Source organism: Musca domestica, unplaced genomic scaffold (genome assembly GCF_030504385.1).
Source record: "Musca domestica strain aabys unplaced genomic scaffold, Musca_domestica.polishedcontigs.V.1.1 37, whole genome shotgun sequence".
Classification (NCBI taxonomy): domain Eukaryota; kingdom Metazoa; phylum Arthropoda; class Insecta; order Diptera; family Muscidae; genus Musca; species Musca domestica.
Window position 1 is genome coordinate 96530 of NW_026712321.1, and position 16839 is coordinate 113368.

Here is a 16839-nt window from a genome sequence, read left to right on the forward strand (position 1 = left end):
GTAAGTCTAATGGAATTTTTCTTATCCTTCCACACCCCCTTTCGCTCTCTGAAAAAAAAATAAAGATTACAGTTTAAAATTTTAGTTATTCCAATTTTAGTCCATTGCAAATGTTGACGTCGCCGTTTATAATACCGCATCATCATCATCAGGCCATGGATCATCATCATCATCAGACAATGTTGCCACTGTCTAAGGAAAGTTTAAGTCAAGGAGTTTAAAGTGAGTTGCTGAGGAAGAAGAAGAAGAAGTTGGGAAATGACACAGGCAGACAGACAGACATACTCACCTTGCCACAACTATCCTAAAGAATGATGAAAAGGAATGAATGGAAGAAATAAAACAGAGAAGTAAACCCCCCGCCTCCTTATAACTACAAAGTAGATATAACACACACACATGTTTATACACACATACATACAAAACATATGTATATGCATATGTTCACATGTATGTTCAAGTTCAAACGAAAACCGCATCTTTGAGCAAAAGCAATGTCTCTTATACAAACAAAAACCAACAACAACAACAACCCATATTTATTAATAATTATTTTATACATTATTTTATCTTTAACGTTAACATTGATAACAAACAGACAAAATATTACATATAAATATAAGAAAAATATTTACATATTTACAACAAAAACAAAGAAACAAATATAAAGAAGAAGAAGAAGAAAAACCATAACGAAAAAAATAACATGAAATTTAAGAAAATTGATTTACTTTACGAACGAAGATATTTAACAAAGTTAGATGGAAGGAAAGGCGTAGACGGTCGGATGATGAAGGACATCAAGTCGTTACAGAACAAGTGTTAAGAATTAGGAAAATACCAAATTTAGGGACTAAACTTACATTTTAAGATTAAAGCAAAAAAAAAACTGAAATATTTCCAAGAAAAAAAAAAAAAGAAAACACAAAATATATTCAATAATTATCTCAAAATAATATTAATATAATAAATAAATTACAGTGTAAACACCAAGCAAAAATGAGACAACACAAAAAAAAAATCCCATAAATCCTCTAATTAAAACGCCTCTCCATCAAATGTCACATTAAAGCACATTTAACCAAGGTTTAAAACATGTTTACTTAAAATAATCCAGTGGATTTAAAATGTCGTTTCCATTGCTCATACGTCAGTGCTGCTGAAAATATTATAAATTCTTATTTTCTGAACTAGTACTAAAAATTCAGCATTTGATAAGTTGTTTGACTGAAACATGGTACAATTAAATCAAGGTAACCTCATTTCAAAAAAAAAAAAAAAAACATCCAGCTCTGCATTTTTCTGTAATTTACCTTGTCAAATTTAACTTTAATGAATAAAAATTTTAATCTCTGATTGTGAGACGTTGTCAAATGTATAATTTTGAAAAAATTGCAAACATATGGCTGCATGACGTTACCTTCTTAATTTTACCAGGGCTGAGAAGAAGAGCTGAACGAACTGTTACTTACTTTTAACCTTCACTGCAACATTAAACCCTTAAACTTTAGCCCCTGACCATGGTAGAAGAATATAGGTAGACGCGTCGACACAGCTGCTGGGACAATGAACTGTCAATCCAATTTTGGAATTGAAAATGTTGAATGAAAAATTATTTAAATTTATAAAAATTGTTGAAAACGTGGATTATAATAGCCTCCGACTGACGTAGTACAAGAAAACATATAAAAATCTACTTATAATTGAAAAAACATTTAAATTTTTTTTTGACATATCAATGATCCCAAGCGTTTATGCATCTGCCCGTATTTTTCTACCATGCCCCTGACACTATTGAATTAACAATTAATACCTTTACGTATACGTCAGATGAAATACACGGTATTTGAGAGTAGATTTCATTTGACAGACGCAATGAAATTTGCACTGGATTAAGTAAATGTAAACGTACTTATACTCAATGTAATTGATATTTTTAACTGTCTAGATTTTATTTATATGTTTATAATATTTCAAGGGTACCATGGTAGTAGAAGATAGGTAGACGCGTCGACACAGTCAAACCAAGTTTGGAATTAAAAATGTTGAATGGAAAATTATTTAAATTTGTAAAATTTTCTGAAAAACAGGAATTATATATTTGAAAAAAAAAAAAAAAAAAACATTTAATTTTTTTGACATATCAATGCTCCCAAGCGTTGATGCATCTACCTGTATTCTTCTGCCATGAAGGGTACATTATTATGGTAGAAGAATACAACGCTTGGGAACATTAATATGTCAAAATGTTTAAAGTGTTTTGTAAAAAATAAGTAGATCTTTATATGTTTTCTTATACGACGCAAACCGGAGGTTGTAATGATGTGTATTTTTCAACAATTTTTCATTCAAGATTTTCAATTCAAAAATCGGTTTTACAGTTCATTGTCCCAGCAGCTGCATCGATGCGACTACCTACATTCTTCTACCATGATTATCATATACGATTATACAATGTTCACACAGGATTGTTTCTATTTTTTTATAAATCCATGGCGAACGCTACAACATGCAACAAGCAACATGAAGCAATCATATGTTTATTTATTTATTTTTTTTTCAAATTATAATATTTACAACAATTTATTGCCAAAATGGATATTTATAAATCCATAAAGTGACATTTTACAAGGTATAGTAAAAAAATGTAAAGTTGAATATTTTCATTCCAAATGAGGTTACCTTGAATTAACTGTACCATGAAAACGATGTCATGTTCACACAGCCTGGTGATTTGTCTTCTTTATTCTATGTTTGTAAATTCCTGTTCTATGAATTGACTTGAAACAACTCGTGGAACAATAAGAAGTCAAAGCAGGGTCGTAAACGACTGAAATACATCCGTGAGGATATACCCGCATCTAATTAAAAGGAATAAATTGTTCTCATTTATTTATTTTTTTTTCTTTTTAAAATGGACGAAAAAACGCGAAAGACGAATGAAATGCCTAGATTTTCTTCCAAAAGTATTAACCAAATTTTTAAAACTGGTATTGGCATGGTACAATAAAAAGGTAAGGTAAAGCTATCAGCTGTTTACAATTTTTTTAAGTGTGCCCGACTTCTGCCTATTTTGTGTATGTATTTTCAAAACCAAGACATGTACATTGCGGCTCGCGTATTAAAGTTATTAACCAGCTTAGCCATGAAATTGAAAGATTGAACAGTTTGGATCATGTTTTTGAGAGAAAATCCGTTCATTTAATTCATTGTTCGGGCTATTTGACTCATTAAAATATGAGGGAAAGTATGAAAAAATGAAAATATAAAATTTTGAATGAGTTTGACAGAAAGCGGGCATAGCCTCAGCGCTGTATTTCTGTAGTTTTACGAAGCTGTTCTACCTCCTTATTATACCATGGGTATTGGTTTCAACAATTAGCATTCTGTGTAAAGGAAACTAAAGGAACTAAACCTAGTTCCTCTTCAGAAAAGGAACGAGTATAGATTTTGTTATAACACTTTTTTAATATTCGAAATAAGAAAACACCATCTCACCTTAACTTTGTTTTAGCAACTGCAAAAATCGACTAGCTTTGATTTTTATTGTAGTAATATTTTTACATTCTTGCATGTTATGAAAAAAATCATATATGTATTTTTTTATAAATTGTGACAATTGTGGTCCTCTAATCACTCATACACACAGAAATCTCCAACTAACCCAATCAAATTAAACAACCTTCAAATATATAAATAAAGAATCTGGTAACGAAATTACTTTAAAATTACTTTAACAATGAGAACAAAAAAATGTAAAACAAAACTGAAAACTTAAACACAAACAGCAAAGCAAAAACAAAACTAAATACAAATGTTTAAATAAAATTAAATACAAAATAGAAAAATTCAAAACGAATTTAATTGCGCATTCAAAATAAACAACAAAGAACAAGGATTAACATTGATGATGATAATGGAATAAAACAAATGGGTCATTTAAAAAAGGGTTCGTTAAAATAGAGGTTTCAAGCAGATCTAAACATGACATGAAAATCAAAACATAATTAACAAATATTTAAAAAAAAAAACCAACACAACAAAATACATATATTTATTTAAATACATATTTTATTTAAAAACAAAACAAAATGTTTACACCATGACAACATGGACAACTGTTGATCTTGTACTGAAATGAAATACAAAATAAATTTGAACTAAAAGAAAAACAAAATAAATAAAATAAACTAAAACCTCTTTGGATCTCTTGAATATGGATGAAGGAAAACGTTTGTGTATATTTTGGCTTTAGTATTTTTTAATTTTTGAGGACTCAAAAAAGGTATTTTAAACAAATAAATTTAGAACAGATTTTCATTTTTTGTTTTGTGTTTTTTTCTACTCTTACATTATTTAGCATTAAAGAATAACACCAATATTTTGTATTTAAAAAATAATAAAATAAGGTATAAAATTAATAAATGTTACTTTATTTATAACAAATAAATTTAAACAAAAAAATATTATCAAAATCCCAAAACAACAGAATATATTAAACAAGATTTTTAAATATAAACCATTAATAATAAATAAATAAAAAAAGAAACAAAGAAAAATATATTAAATATAACTTTATCCACCAAAGATCATTTGAAAGGAAAACGAATAAGTAACAAAATACAATTTTACCATACCTGCATACATGTCAAACAACCTAAACTTGCCACAAAAATGAAAAATAAAAAAAACAATAAGAAAAAATATCTGAATAAAAATAAATCCAATTTACACACAAAACCCCAAGTCGTTGTTAATTATATACAGAAAAAATATACTATGTATTTTAATATATTTTTTTTTTAGTTTCTCTTTAAAAACAAATATTAATTTTGATAAATCTAGGTTTGCCAACCATAATGGCTGTTATCCGTTGTTTACGACGCATAACGCCGTTTTTGTGTTTCCACAAAACATAACCTAAAATTAATAACCCTAAGTCTAAACCCAAACACTTAAATCAAATACTTAAACCTAAATGTGCTAAAACTTAAACAATGAAAAAAAAAACAATATGTTTAAATAAATGGTAATTAAAAACCAAAACAAAACCAAACAGCAACAACATTTACACTTAATCAAATAAAGTTCTAAGCATTGGCTCGGGCAAATGTTTCAATTTTTTGTCAGTGTGCTTTGCTTTTAAACCGAAAACAATTAAATAAAATTTAATATTAAAAATAAATATATATACATACAAAGAAATATAAACGTAAATTAAACATCAAAAGGGAATAAATTTAAATAAACAAAAGCTGAAAGGCAAAAACAAGAGTTAAATAAATGTCCTAAAAGTATTAAAAAAAATAAATTTGTTTTATTTTTAAGGGGTTTATTTTAAAGATTTTTGAATAGTTTTTTGAAAAGGTCCTTAAAAGGAAGAGGTGCTGCGCAGGGTGATATTTCTTAGAATTATTACAGGTTCTTTAAAGAATGTCCATTTTGGATTTTTCAAAAAAAATTGTAAAGTCTTAAAGTACATTAACATTTACGAAATCCACTCGATGTCAAATGTCAATTCAATAGCGCAGACGTCATGGTAGAAGAATACAGGTAGATGCATCAACGCTTGGGAACATTGATATGTCAAAAATTTTAAAATGTTTTATCAATAATAAGTAGATTTTTATATGACGCAAATCGGAGGCTGTTATAATAAGCATTTTTCAACAATTTTTCCAAATTTCAATAACTTTTCATTCAATTTTTTCAATTTCAAAATCGATTTGACTGTTCATTGTCCCAGCAGCTGTGTTGAGACGACTACCAGTATTCTTCTACTATGGGGGACGTTAAATAATATCCATTGGATACATGAATACAATTTACGTGACGTATACGCTATGGAATTGACATTTGAAATCGGGTGGATTTAGTAAAGGTTTTCATAAAACTCGTTATTTAGATTGTAAATTCCTTGGATTATACGTCTTTTTTAAAGAATTTTCAGATGTTATTTAAATATCTTACAACATGGATTTTTAAAAGAATATTTAAGTTCTATTTGAAGGCTATTAAAGACCTATTATCTGTCTACAGTCTACAGAAAGGTCTGGATTTTTGACAATGGGGTGTGGATTTTTAAAGAATTTTGGCATCCTTAGTTTATGTTTTATTCTCATATGCACAACATTTGAAACGTTTTTATTTCGAAAAGCGATTCATAAATTATTAACTGCTTCTAAAATGGTTCTTATTGAATACAAATTTTATTGGCGACTATAATTGTCATTTAAGAACAATGCAAATGTCTGCCTTTTTGCAATAATCATTTAAATTATTGCAGTTAAAAACGTTAACGGCTTCATCTTTGATACTCGTTCCTTGGTTCATTCAGTGAACACATATATTCTGCACACTGGGTTAGAACGATAATCGAACTCCTTTTTTCAATTAAACAAACAGTTGTTGCTTTTATGTTGTCTCTTCCACTTTCTATACATTCGGCGTGTTGCCTCTTCCTTCATTCACAACTTTCTGTGTGTTGAATAATAGCATTTGTGTCTTTGTCAGAGTGTGTCGGAAGCACATTGCGTCGCCGTCAAAAAAAGTCGACACACTTTGTTGTCTTAACGAATTTGTTTGGAAAATCGTCCCAGTGTCATGCAATGAAATCCAAATGAATTAAAGGAGAAAAAAATAAAATCCAAAAGACGCTTTGAATTCCGTTTAACGGCGTCAAAATGACTACCCAAAGCCGGCCTCGAGTTGAAAGAACTTACTCCCCCGGTTCATATAATGAATGTGGCCAGCGGTTTACCTCGGGTTATACATTCCACTCATTCGTAAACAACAGAGGTCCCTCGGGGATTTTGCTTTCTCGTTCTTTTTTATCGCGCATTTCTTTTTGATTTCTTGTTTGTTCCGTTGGGGACGTTTTTCATGACGTTTTTGTGTCATGCAATGAGGGTGTAAAATAGTAAAAAATAGTGTTAAAATGTTTAAAATAAATAAAAATCAATTAAAATCTTTCACCCGGACATTGCTACACACTCGCCTGCTGCATGCCGCACCGCACGCATCCAATGTATATGACGTTTTAATTATTGGCGGTGGTCATGCTGGCTGTGAGGCTGCGGCAGCTTCTGCTCGCATGGGAGCACGTACGGCTTTGGTAACCCATAAAAAGGAGACTGTCGGCGAAATGTCATGTAACCCCTCATTTGGTGGCATCGGCAAGGGTCATTTAATGCGTGAGATAGATGCTTTGGGCGGTGTATGCGGACGTATGTGTGACAAATCTGGAGTGCAATATAAAATCTTAAATCGCCGGCGTGGTCCGGCGGTATGGGGTCCAAGGGCTCAAATCGACCGTAAACTCTATAAGAAGGCCATACAGGAAGAGTTGTTCAACATGAGGAACCTGGATGTGCAATGTGCTGCGGTGGATGATTTGTTAATAGAGGCAACTGATGGTGGTAAATCCCAGCAATGCAAAGGTGTTATTCTACAAAATGGTGAGGTGATACGAAGTAATGCAGTGGTCCTAACCACCGGTACTTTTCTGAGGGCCCACATAAATTTTGGTTTGGAAGTAAAACCGGCCGGTAGGATGGGTGATGCCCCCGCCATGGCCTTGGGCCAAAGTATAGAAAATCTGGGATTTTTAATGGGCAGACTGAAGACTGGAACACCCCCCAGATTGGCCAAAGATAGCATAGACTACAAAAGATTGGTAAAACATTTGGGCGACGACCCACCCACACCATTTTCATTTATGAACGATGAAGTTTGGATAAAGGCCTCCGAGCAATTGCCCTGTTATTTGACATATACCACGCTGAACGTGAATAGAATTGTTAAGGATAATTTACACGTAAATCGTCATGTTACCGAGGAAATTACCGGACCACGTTATTGTCCCTCTATAGAATCAAAGGTTTTGAGATTTGGTGAGAAACAACATCAGGTGTGGTTGGAACCTGAGGGTTTTGACAGTGATTTAATATATCCCCAAGGCCTGTCATGTACCTTGCCCTACGAACAACAAGTTGCATTGGTTCACAGCATAGAGGGACTGGAAAATGCTCAGGTGGTGCAACCGGGTTATGGTGTGGAATATGACTTCATTGATCCACGAGAACTTTTCCCAAGTTTGGAAACCAAACGTGTAAAAAATCTCTACTTTGCGGGACAAATTAATGGCACAACGGGGTATGAAGAGGCGGCTGCCCAGGGCATTATTGCTGGGGCCAATGCAGCAGCAAAGACAGTGCGTTGCCACCAAGAAGCAGAGGCGGAACAACTTGCAATCAGTCGAACCGAGGCTTATATTGGTGTTCTGATTGATGACCTTACCAGTTTGGGTACCAACGAACCATATCGCATGTTCACCAGTCGAGCTGAATTCCGGCTAACTCTGCGACCCGATAATGCAGATATGCGTCTCACAGAAAAGGGCTATAAATTTGGTTTGGTTACCCAAGAGCAATATGACCGTTATATCAAAACCAAAACTGAATTGGATAATGCCAAGGAATTGTTGAGAAGCATAAAGAAACACACCAACTATTGGCGTGAGGCCTTGGGTGGAGTAAAATCCAAAACATCAGTAGAAAAAACTGCCTTTGATATGTTGGGTATACCAGCCGATAATGTGACATTAGATAAACTTATATCACTAATGCCCAATGAATTGGGTCACCTAAGGGAGCAACGTTTACTGGGTGAACGAATAAAAATCGAGGCCCTATATTCACATTTTGTCGAGGAACAATTTAAAGATGTCGAAGAAGTGAGACGTGAAGAAAGTCTTGTTATACCCAAAGATATAGATTATTTTGCGAAAAGTCTTAGCCTGTCGAATGAAGAACGTCAAAAACTGACCTTGATCCAGCCTCAGACAATAGCGGCGGCAAGTCGTATACAAGGTGTTACACCATCCACAATTGTAAGACTTCTGAAATATGTAAAACGTCTGGACGAACCTAAACAGCCACAAAAAACTAGCGCAGTCCTCAGTTGATGCAGGAGGAATATGTTACGGTGTTCTTAGCGAATTAGTTGTATATAAAAGTTGGTTATATAGAATAAATTGAGAATAATACAATACAATTGTAGATTAATGGTTAAAAAAATGTTTTAATAATTGAAGTTGAAAGAGAGTTCAAGAGATAAAATAAATCTGGGTAGGATGGGTCTTAATGAGATGCCAACAATTTCTATAAAACTCGAAAAAAATCCTCCACTGTTGGTTTATTAGCTTTCAAAAATAGTTTAAAAATACACGTTACCATTTGAAAACTTTTTGAAAATCGACGTTGAAAGACCTTTATTAAGGCTCTATATTTAACGAAGAATCCGGCGAGGCAAATGTCTCCATGGAGTATTTTTCAAGAAGAACAAGTAGCCAAAGTGAGGTAGTACTTTGTGAATAAACCGAATATGGGAAATGAATATTCCAGCAAAGATCGGCAAAACACTGTAGTTTGCCTAGAAGGCATGACAAGAAAGGAGCATCCTAAAAATTCGCCATAAACTAGACATTATAAAGCTTTCAAAAGTTTACAAAATAATCTGAAAAATCCTTATTTTAATACCCAGGATGCAGGCTTTGAGAAGGAACTTTAAAGACCTTCACAAAGGAATCAAAGTACCAGCGCCATCTAGAAGCCTCTTTAAAATGTGTCGGCGTCTAAGTTAAAAATGAACGGCGTTGGTCTTTGCAATTAAACAGCTGTTTTGAGCTTTTCTTCATTTTCTTCGCCGTATTATTGTATTTTCTTCTTTGAATATTCATTCGTAACATATTTTGATATCCATTTCACTTCACATTCACCTTCATTGTTGTTTTTTTCTGCACCTCCTAATTCATAACCTCGTGGAACGCTTTTAAATTAATTCGGTTGTCTGCCCGCAGAGATAACCAAGTTTAATCGTTTTTTATCTTTTCATTTAAAAAAAAGACACACAGAAATTCTGCTTATATTCTAATTAAGATCCAACGATTACCTCAGTTAATTCACAGCACTCCAGTTGAAAGTATTGTGCAGTTTGGCCCAAAACAACGGATAGAGCGAGGAAATGTCTTCAGCAACAGGTGTAGCAGGTGCCGGTGGCAAGTATTGTTTTGCCATTGATCGCGGCGGTACTTTTACGGATGTTATGTGCTTATGTCCGGATGGTCGGGTGCGTACATTGAAGTTACTGTCTGAGGATCCAGCCCGCTACAGTGATGCACCAAGAGAAGGTATCCGGCGAATTCTTAAAGAGGTAAGTTTGGTGTCTGACATTGACCTTGAAGGTTTGTTGTCTTTTTTTTTTGAGGGGGGATTTAATGAAGTGTGATGATAAGGAGATATACATATAAGATCAGAGCGAGATTAGAGAAAAGTTGGATGATACGGTTTACTGTGAACTTTGTTCGGGACTATTAAGAAATGAGCTGACACTGTGTTTAATTTTGTGGGAAAATTTTAATGTATATTCTCGAATGTGTGGGCTTTTGATTCACCAAATCATCAAGAAAGAAATCTATTGGAGTCATGAGAGCTTGGTTATATTATATCCGTAACACCTTCCTTTTTCCACCATGGAACACAGATTGGATTTTTTTATTCTTATTTGACCCTGAAGTTCGAATTAATGTTGCTACAATAAATACATTCCAATTATTGTATCAGGGGATTTTCTCCATGTATATTCCCCGCTTGCAATGCCATATAATTTGGAACAAGGTAATTGTTGTTATATATTTATGTAAATTCCCTAATATTTATGTTCTCGCATTTGCAGTTGTCCAAAACGGGTTATGTTGACATAGATTATAAGATAAACAAATATTCTACTTTCGAGATAAGCAATGTGCCAAATCATTAAGATTTCACGACACTTGGATACCAATGCCAAGAACTGTAATAATAAATCATTGGAAGCAGGCACACGAAAAAACAGGCCATCTTGGTTAAGATTATCACCTCAAAAGGTCTATTCTCTTAAAACGCAAGGTCTTAAACCAAACAAATTTGTGTTTTGAGTTTATCATTTCTTACTAAAATTGCTTTGAATTGCCAACAAAAAATCGAATAATAATTTTAAAATAGAGAATTTTTCCTTGTGGCAGGTCTTCTTAACGTTGGACAAGAAGATTATTATTGGCAACAAATATCTTGGCTTACCACTTTACAATTGCACTCACTACTTCGCCAATAAGTTTTTTGTTTACAGTTTCCACCAATACTTCGTGCAAGAGGTGGTCATTGACATGTAAAACAAACACAGAAATTGAATACCGAAATAGCTTCATTGGCACTGTTTGGTATAAACAAATGATTGCCAATATATATAGTATATGGCATCAAGAGATTGAAACATGCTTCGACAACCCAAACCCGTTTCCTGGAAGCGGAATGTGTTAAGTAATATTCTTGGGAAATATTTTAAATTGATTATAATTTGATTCTGATATAAATCAATGCTTATTATAATTTTTATAGCTCTCATTATACGATGGAGGGTATACACATTTGGTTTCGATTTTCTTAAAATTGCTTTTATTCCAATCGAAATCCTCTTTTCTTTGAATATTTCCAGGAAACCGGTGTGGACACCACTCCTGAGGGCCTCGTAGATACCTCACGCATTGGTTGGGTACGCATGGGTACAACGGTGGCAACGAATGCCTTGCTCGAACGTAAAGGTGATCCGGTTGCCTTGGTGGTAAATAAAGGATTTCGAGATCTACTCTATATTGGCAATCAGGCCAGACCCAAAATCTTTGAGCTGGACATTAAAAAACCATCAAATCTATATAAAACCGTTGTGGAAGTAGATTGTCGCATTGTGCCGGTTATGTCGGAGGAAAAATGTCAATTGAAAGGAAGTAAGTAAAACGAAATAAGGATCCTTTTTATATCAATAATTTATGTTTATCTTCCTTTTTCGTCCCGCAGAAGAAAGCTGGCGTGTTCTGCAAGGTGCTGGAGATTCGAGATATTTGGAAATGACACCAGTTGATGAGTCTGCTGTACGCTTGGCTTTGCAAAAAGTCAAGGCTGAGGGTATTACCTCGGTGGCAGTGGTCTTGGCCCACAATTACTCATGTCCTGAACATGAACTACAAATTGGAGCCATTGCCAAGGAGATTGGATTTGAGTATATAACATTATCACATCAGGCCATGCCCATGTTTAGATTGGTGCCCCGGGGCTATACCACATGTGCCGAGGCCTATTTGACACCGCATGTGGAAAGATATTTAAATAGGTACAACTTATGGTTAGGGTAGCAAAATTTGAAATTGTTAATCATTTGATTTGATTTGTTTTCAGTTTTAAATCTGGCTTCGATAAACAATTGCAGGGTGTGGAGGTGTTGTTCATGCAATCGGATGGTGGTTTAACACAAATCAACAAATTTCGTGCCTCCCGGGCCATTTTATCCGGTCCAGCTGGTGGTGTTGTGGGCTATGGCATAACCGGCTCCCGGGAAACTGATTTACCCTTGATTGGTTTTGATATGGGCGGTACCTCAACGGATGTCTCCCGCTATGCTGGATCCTATGAACATGTTGTGGAGAGCACAACAGCCGGCATTACGATACAGGCACCACAATTAGACATTAACACAGTGGCAGCTGGTGGTGGTTCGCGATTATTCTTCCGTTCGGGTTTATTTGTGGTTGGACCTGAGAGTGCCGGAGCCCATCCTGGACCGGCATGTTATAAGAAGGGAGGCCCTCTAACTGTTACCGATGCCAATTTAATATTGGGCCGTTTGAAGCCTGAATATTTCCCCAAAATATTTGGTCCTCATGAAAATGAGCCTTTGGACTATGAGGCTTCCAAGGTGAAATTTGAGGAATTACAAACGGAGATCAATAACAGTTTGAAGGAACAGGGAAGCAACAAGCAAATGTCCCTGGAGGAAATTGCTTTGGGTTTTATTCGCGTGGCCAATGAGGCCATGTGTAGGCCCATTAGAGCCTTGACCCAGGCCAGGGGCTTAGATACTTCCAAACATGTGCTTAGTTGTTTTGGTGGTGCCGGTGGTCAACATGCCTGTGCCATTGCCCGAGAATTGGGTATATCCAAGGTATTGATACACAAATATGCTGGTATTCTCTCGGCCTATGGCATGGCCTTGGCTGATGTGGTAAATGAGGTACAGGAACCCAGTGGTTTGGAGTTTTCAGCCAACAATGAATCTTTGCTGAAGAAAAGTTTGGAAAATCTCAAGGAGAAATGCCGTTCCAGCCTAAAGGAGCAAGGCTTTGAGGAAATTGTCTTGGAATCATTCTTGCACTTACGTTATGAGGGCACCGATTGTGCCTTGATGTGTACCCAAGCGAAAGATACCGCCGATTGGTTGGGAGGTTTCGAAAAATCCTTCCTGGATCGTTACCGCACAGAATTTGGTTTTGTTTTACAAAATCGTCGCATTGTTGTGGACGATATACGAGTACGGGGTTTGGGTAAAAACAAAACACCACCTGAGCTGGAAATCGAGGCGGCCAGCAATGAAATACCCGCCAATGAAGGAATTGCCATGGTTAGTTTTGATCAGGGCACATTGGAGGCCCCAATTTATTTGACCCAAAAACTACGCTACAAACACAAGATCTCGGGCCCGGCCATAATTATAGATCAGTTGTCTACGATATTGGTCGAACCCAATTGTGAGGCGGTAGTAACTAAATTTGGGGATTTGTTGGTTAATATCAAATCCTCGCAGGATAACAAAGTTGATGAGAAATTAGATGCTGTCCAGCTGAGCATATTTAGTCATCGTTTTATGAGCATTGCCGAGCAAATGGGCAGGTAAATTTGAATGCTAACAGAACTCAAAATAAGGTGTTGTAATATTTTATTTTTCTTCCAGAGTTCTACAACGCACCTCAATTTCCACCAACATCAAGGAAAGACTTGACTTTTCTTGTGCCTTATTTGGCCCCGATGGGGGCTTGGTGAGCAATGCTCCCCACATTCCCGTGCATTTGGGTGCCATGCAAGAAACTGTGCAATATCAGCTGAGGGTACGTGGCAAGACCCTGAAGAGTGGTGATGTAATTTTGTCCAATCATCCACAAGCTGGAGGTTCGCATCTTCCCGATTTGACAGTTATCACCCCGGTGTTCTACAAGTGAGTCTAGACCTACATTTTATTAAAAAATATGTTAATTCTGCTTCTTCTTTACAGAGGTCATGATACCCCCGTCTTCTTTGTGGCCTCGCGAGGACATCATGCCGATATTGGCGGCATAACACCCGGTTCAATGCCACCCCATTCCACTTCTTTGGCCCAGGAAGGAGCCTCCTTCAAATCATTCCTTATCGTTGAAAATGGCACATTCCAAGAAGATGAAGTTGTGCGGCGCTTCACCACCCCAACCGCCGCCGAGGGTGCCACCGGTACCCGTAATCTTTCGGATAACATTTCCGATCTAAAAGCTCAAATTGCTGCCAATCAAAAAGGCATCCAATTGGTGTCCGAGTTAATTGATTCTTATGGCCTAAATGTGGTCCAGGCCTATATGGGTTATATACAACAAAATGCTGAGGTGGCTGTGCGTGATATGCTCAAAGAAATTGCCAAAAATACCTACGATCGTACGGGTGGCTATGTCCTGGAAGCCGAAGAATTTATGGACAATGGGTCACCCATTAAACTTAAAGTAAGTCTAGATCCTGAACAAGGATCGGCAGTGTGTGATTTTACCGGTTCTGGTACTGAGGTGTGGGGTAATTGTAATGCACCTCGAGCCATAACACTCTCGGCATTGATTTATTGTTTACGCTGCATGGTGGGCCATGATGTACCGCTGAATCAGGGCTGTTTGGCACCCATTCGTGTAGTGATACCCAAAAATTCCATTTTGGATCCTTCTGAGGGTGCCGCCGTTGTAGGTGGTAATGTACTGACTTCTCAACGTATTGTCGATACGGTACTAAAAGCCTTCCGAGTCTGTGCAGCATCACAGGGTTGCATGAACAACATTACCATAGGTGATGAACAATGGGGTTATTATGAAACTGTGGCTGGTGGTGCGGGAGCTGGACCAAAATGGCATGGTGCCGGAGGTGTTCATACCCATATGACCAATACACGCATTACTGATCCAGAAATCATGGAACTACGTTATCCCATGATCTTGCAACGGTTCTGCCTACGTACCGATGAATCGGGTGGTAAGGGTGCCTATCAGGGTGGTGAAGGTGTGGAACGTCATATTTTATTCCGGAAACCGGTTACATTATCTGTTTTGACCGAACGTCGTACCCTGCAGCCATATGGTATGAATGGTGGTGAACCCGGCAAGAGAGGTTTGAATCTTTTGCTTAAACCTGATGGCCGTGTTATATCGTTGGGCGGCAAGACATGCATTAATGTTGATGCTGGGGTAAGTTGGAGCTCAAAATTCTTTGGGTAGTATTTCTTCATTACATGTTATGCTTCATTTTCAGGATATCTATGCCATGAAAACTCCTGGTGGCGGAGGTTATGGCCCCAAATCATGTGAAAACCAACCAAAGAATGTTGACGGGTCTCACGATATATCGTTGTTTTTGGAACGTGGCTCCGTCTATGAATATCGTCAAGCCCAGGAATCCGTTTAAGAAAAATTGTTGACTTTTTTCGATTTTAATTGTTATATCATGTTTTTGAAAAAGATATATTTTATAAAGTGCAATACATATTTTTGGTGTTATTTTATTGAGAACAAAATTTGATTAGTTTTTTTTTTTTTTAACAAAAAATTAAGTGTTATAAAAACCAGAAAAATCTGCTTGTTCTGCATTCGGCGCCACCTTGAGCCTGGGAGTATTTAGCAAGAGGTGTAAGCACGATGGAAAATACACAAGGCTTCGAATCCATCAATTTGTCTGTATCTCTGAATCGTAACAATTTCCTTCTCGTCCGCTCAGCAAAACATTGTTTTCCTCTGTCTGGCTTTTCACGAAAATTTGTAATCAGAAAAAGAGAGTAAAGGGAGGGTAATCTTCGTCCTGACGGTAAGATTAACCTGATGTTAAATGAGTTACATCCTGATTCATTTGTAAGATCGGGTACAAAACCCTTGCCACCCACAATCGTCCTTGAAGCAACGAATTCTATACCTGGTTTTCTATGAAGTTTTTTATGAATTATCTTAAAAAAGTAAATCACGTTGACCTCATCCTACCGATCCGAACGGATTTGTCTCACAAATCGGCACTTTGAAAAAGGTTTTCGTTTGTTCTTCTTGGTCGTATTCGTTTCAGGAATTTGTGGTTTTAGTCGACTAAGCTAAAGCCTTCCTTAAGTTTACAGATACTCCATTGAGTCCAAGGAAGTTTGAATTTTTTTGGAGGATTGCATTAACTCTATATCACCACTTACCACATAGAATAGGAGTTTCCCAAAGTCACCGAACATTTCGAGGCTAAATCATCGTTGAAATGCATTTATTCCTCGTTTACTTGTATTTGGTACAAATACACAAATGACACCTCCGTTGGATTACCGAGGTCTACCATGGTAAGGACTTGGTAACTAGTATTCGAAGAGGCGCTTGTTTAGAATACAAGCACCGAGGTTTGCTTCCATCATTGTAAGGATGCTCCATCATATGCAGACATACTCCCCCGAAGAAGAACCGGCATATTTAACTTTCGAATTCTCGGAGAAGCTGCACTTGCTGTTGATCTCCCTTCAATATTGTTTTATTGAGAACAAAAATTAATTGCTCATCTTGTTTGTTCCATTATGTGCTGCAGAATTATTAACTTTCTTTCAAATTGTTTATTCGAACTTAAAGTTCATTTTTATGAAGGGTTTGCGTCGATGACCATTTATCCTTGAGTGCAAAAAAGCATTTTTGACTGGCTTCTTTTGAAAAGAACAAAAATGCTTAGGGTCGAA

The 16839-nt window shown here is 36.1% G+C and overlaps 3 protein-coding genes across 5 annotated transcripts in view; all 3 read left to right on the forward strand.

The window, feature by feature from the left end:
* LOC101888571 (uncharacterized) overlaps positions 1 to 5267 on the forward strand; it is a 54133-nt gene extending 48866 nt beyond the window's left edge. The window contains exon 8 of one of the 3 annotated variants that reach the window (XM_059126166.1): positions 73 to 188. In XM_059126166.1, the coding sequence (XP_058982149.1) occupies positions 73 to 85 (13 nt within the window). In that variant the 3' untranslated portion in view covers positions 86 to 188. Of the gene's footprint in view, positions 1 to 72 lie in introns of all 3 variants that reach the window. The other 2 variants (XM_059126164.1, XM_059126165.1) reach the window with 2 other exon arrangements.
* Positions 5268 to 6851: 1584 nt separating this feature from the next.
* LOC101887207 (protein MTO1 homolog, mitochondrial) lies at positions 6852 to 9065 on the forward strand. Its single transcript, XM_005176819.4, has one exon. It carries the CDS (start codon positions 6938 to 6940, stop codon positions 8963 to 8965), a length of 2028 nt encoding a protein of 675 aa, XP_005176876.1. The 5' UTR covers positions 6852 to 6937; the 3' UTR covers positions 8966 to 9065.
* A 775-nt stretch (positions 9066 to 9840) lies between these two features.
* On the forward strand, positions 9841 to 15632 carry LOC101901672 (5-oxoprolinase). The gene is made up of 7 exons (XM_005176818.4): positions 9841 to 10212; positions 11533 to 11821; positions 11892 to 12204; positions 12270 to 13757; positions 13819 to 14079; positions 14137 to 15337; positions 15402 to 15632. Exons 1-7 carry the CDS (start codon positions 10024 to 10026, stop codon positions 15552 to 15554), a joined length of 3894 nt encoding a protein of 1297 aa, XP_005176875.1. The 5' UTR covers positions 9841 to 10023; the 3' UTR covers positions 15555 to 15632.
* Positions 15633 to 16839: the final 1207 nt, after the last annotated feature.

Coding starts and splice junctions, on each gene's coding strand:
- LOC101887207 (XM_005176819.4), top strand. CDS start 6,938: ATGTTTAAAATAAATAAAAATCAATTAAAATCTTTCACCCGGACATTG.
- LOC101901672 (XM_005176818.4), top strand. CDS start 10,024: ATGTCTTCAGCAACAGGTGTAGCAGGTGCCGGTGGCAAGTATTGTTTT. Junction 11,822..11,891: donor AAAATGTCAATTGAAAGGAA/GTAAGTAAAACG, acceptor TTCGTCCCGCAG/AAGAAAGCTGGCGTGTTCTG. Junction 15,338..15,401: donor GCATTAATGTTGATGCTGGG/GTAAGTTGGAGC, acceptor CTTCATTTTCAG/GATATCTATGCCATGAAAAC.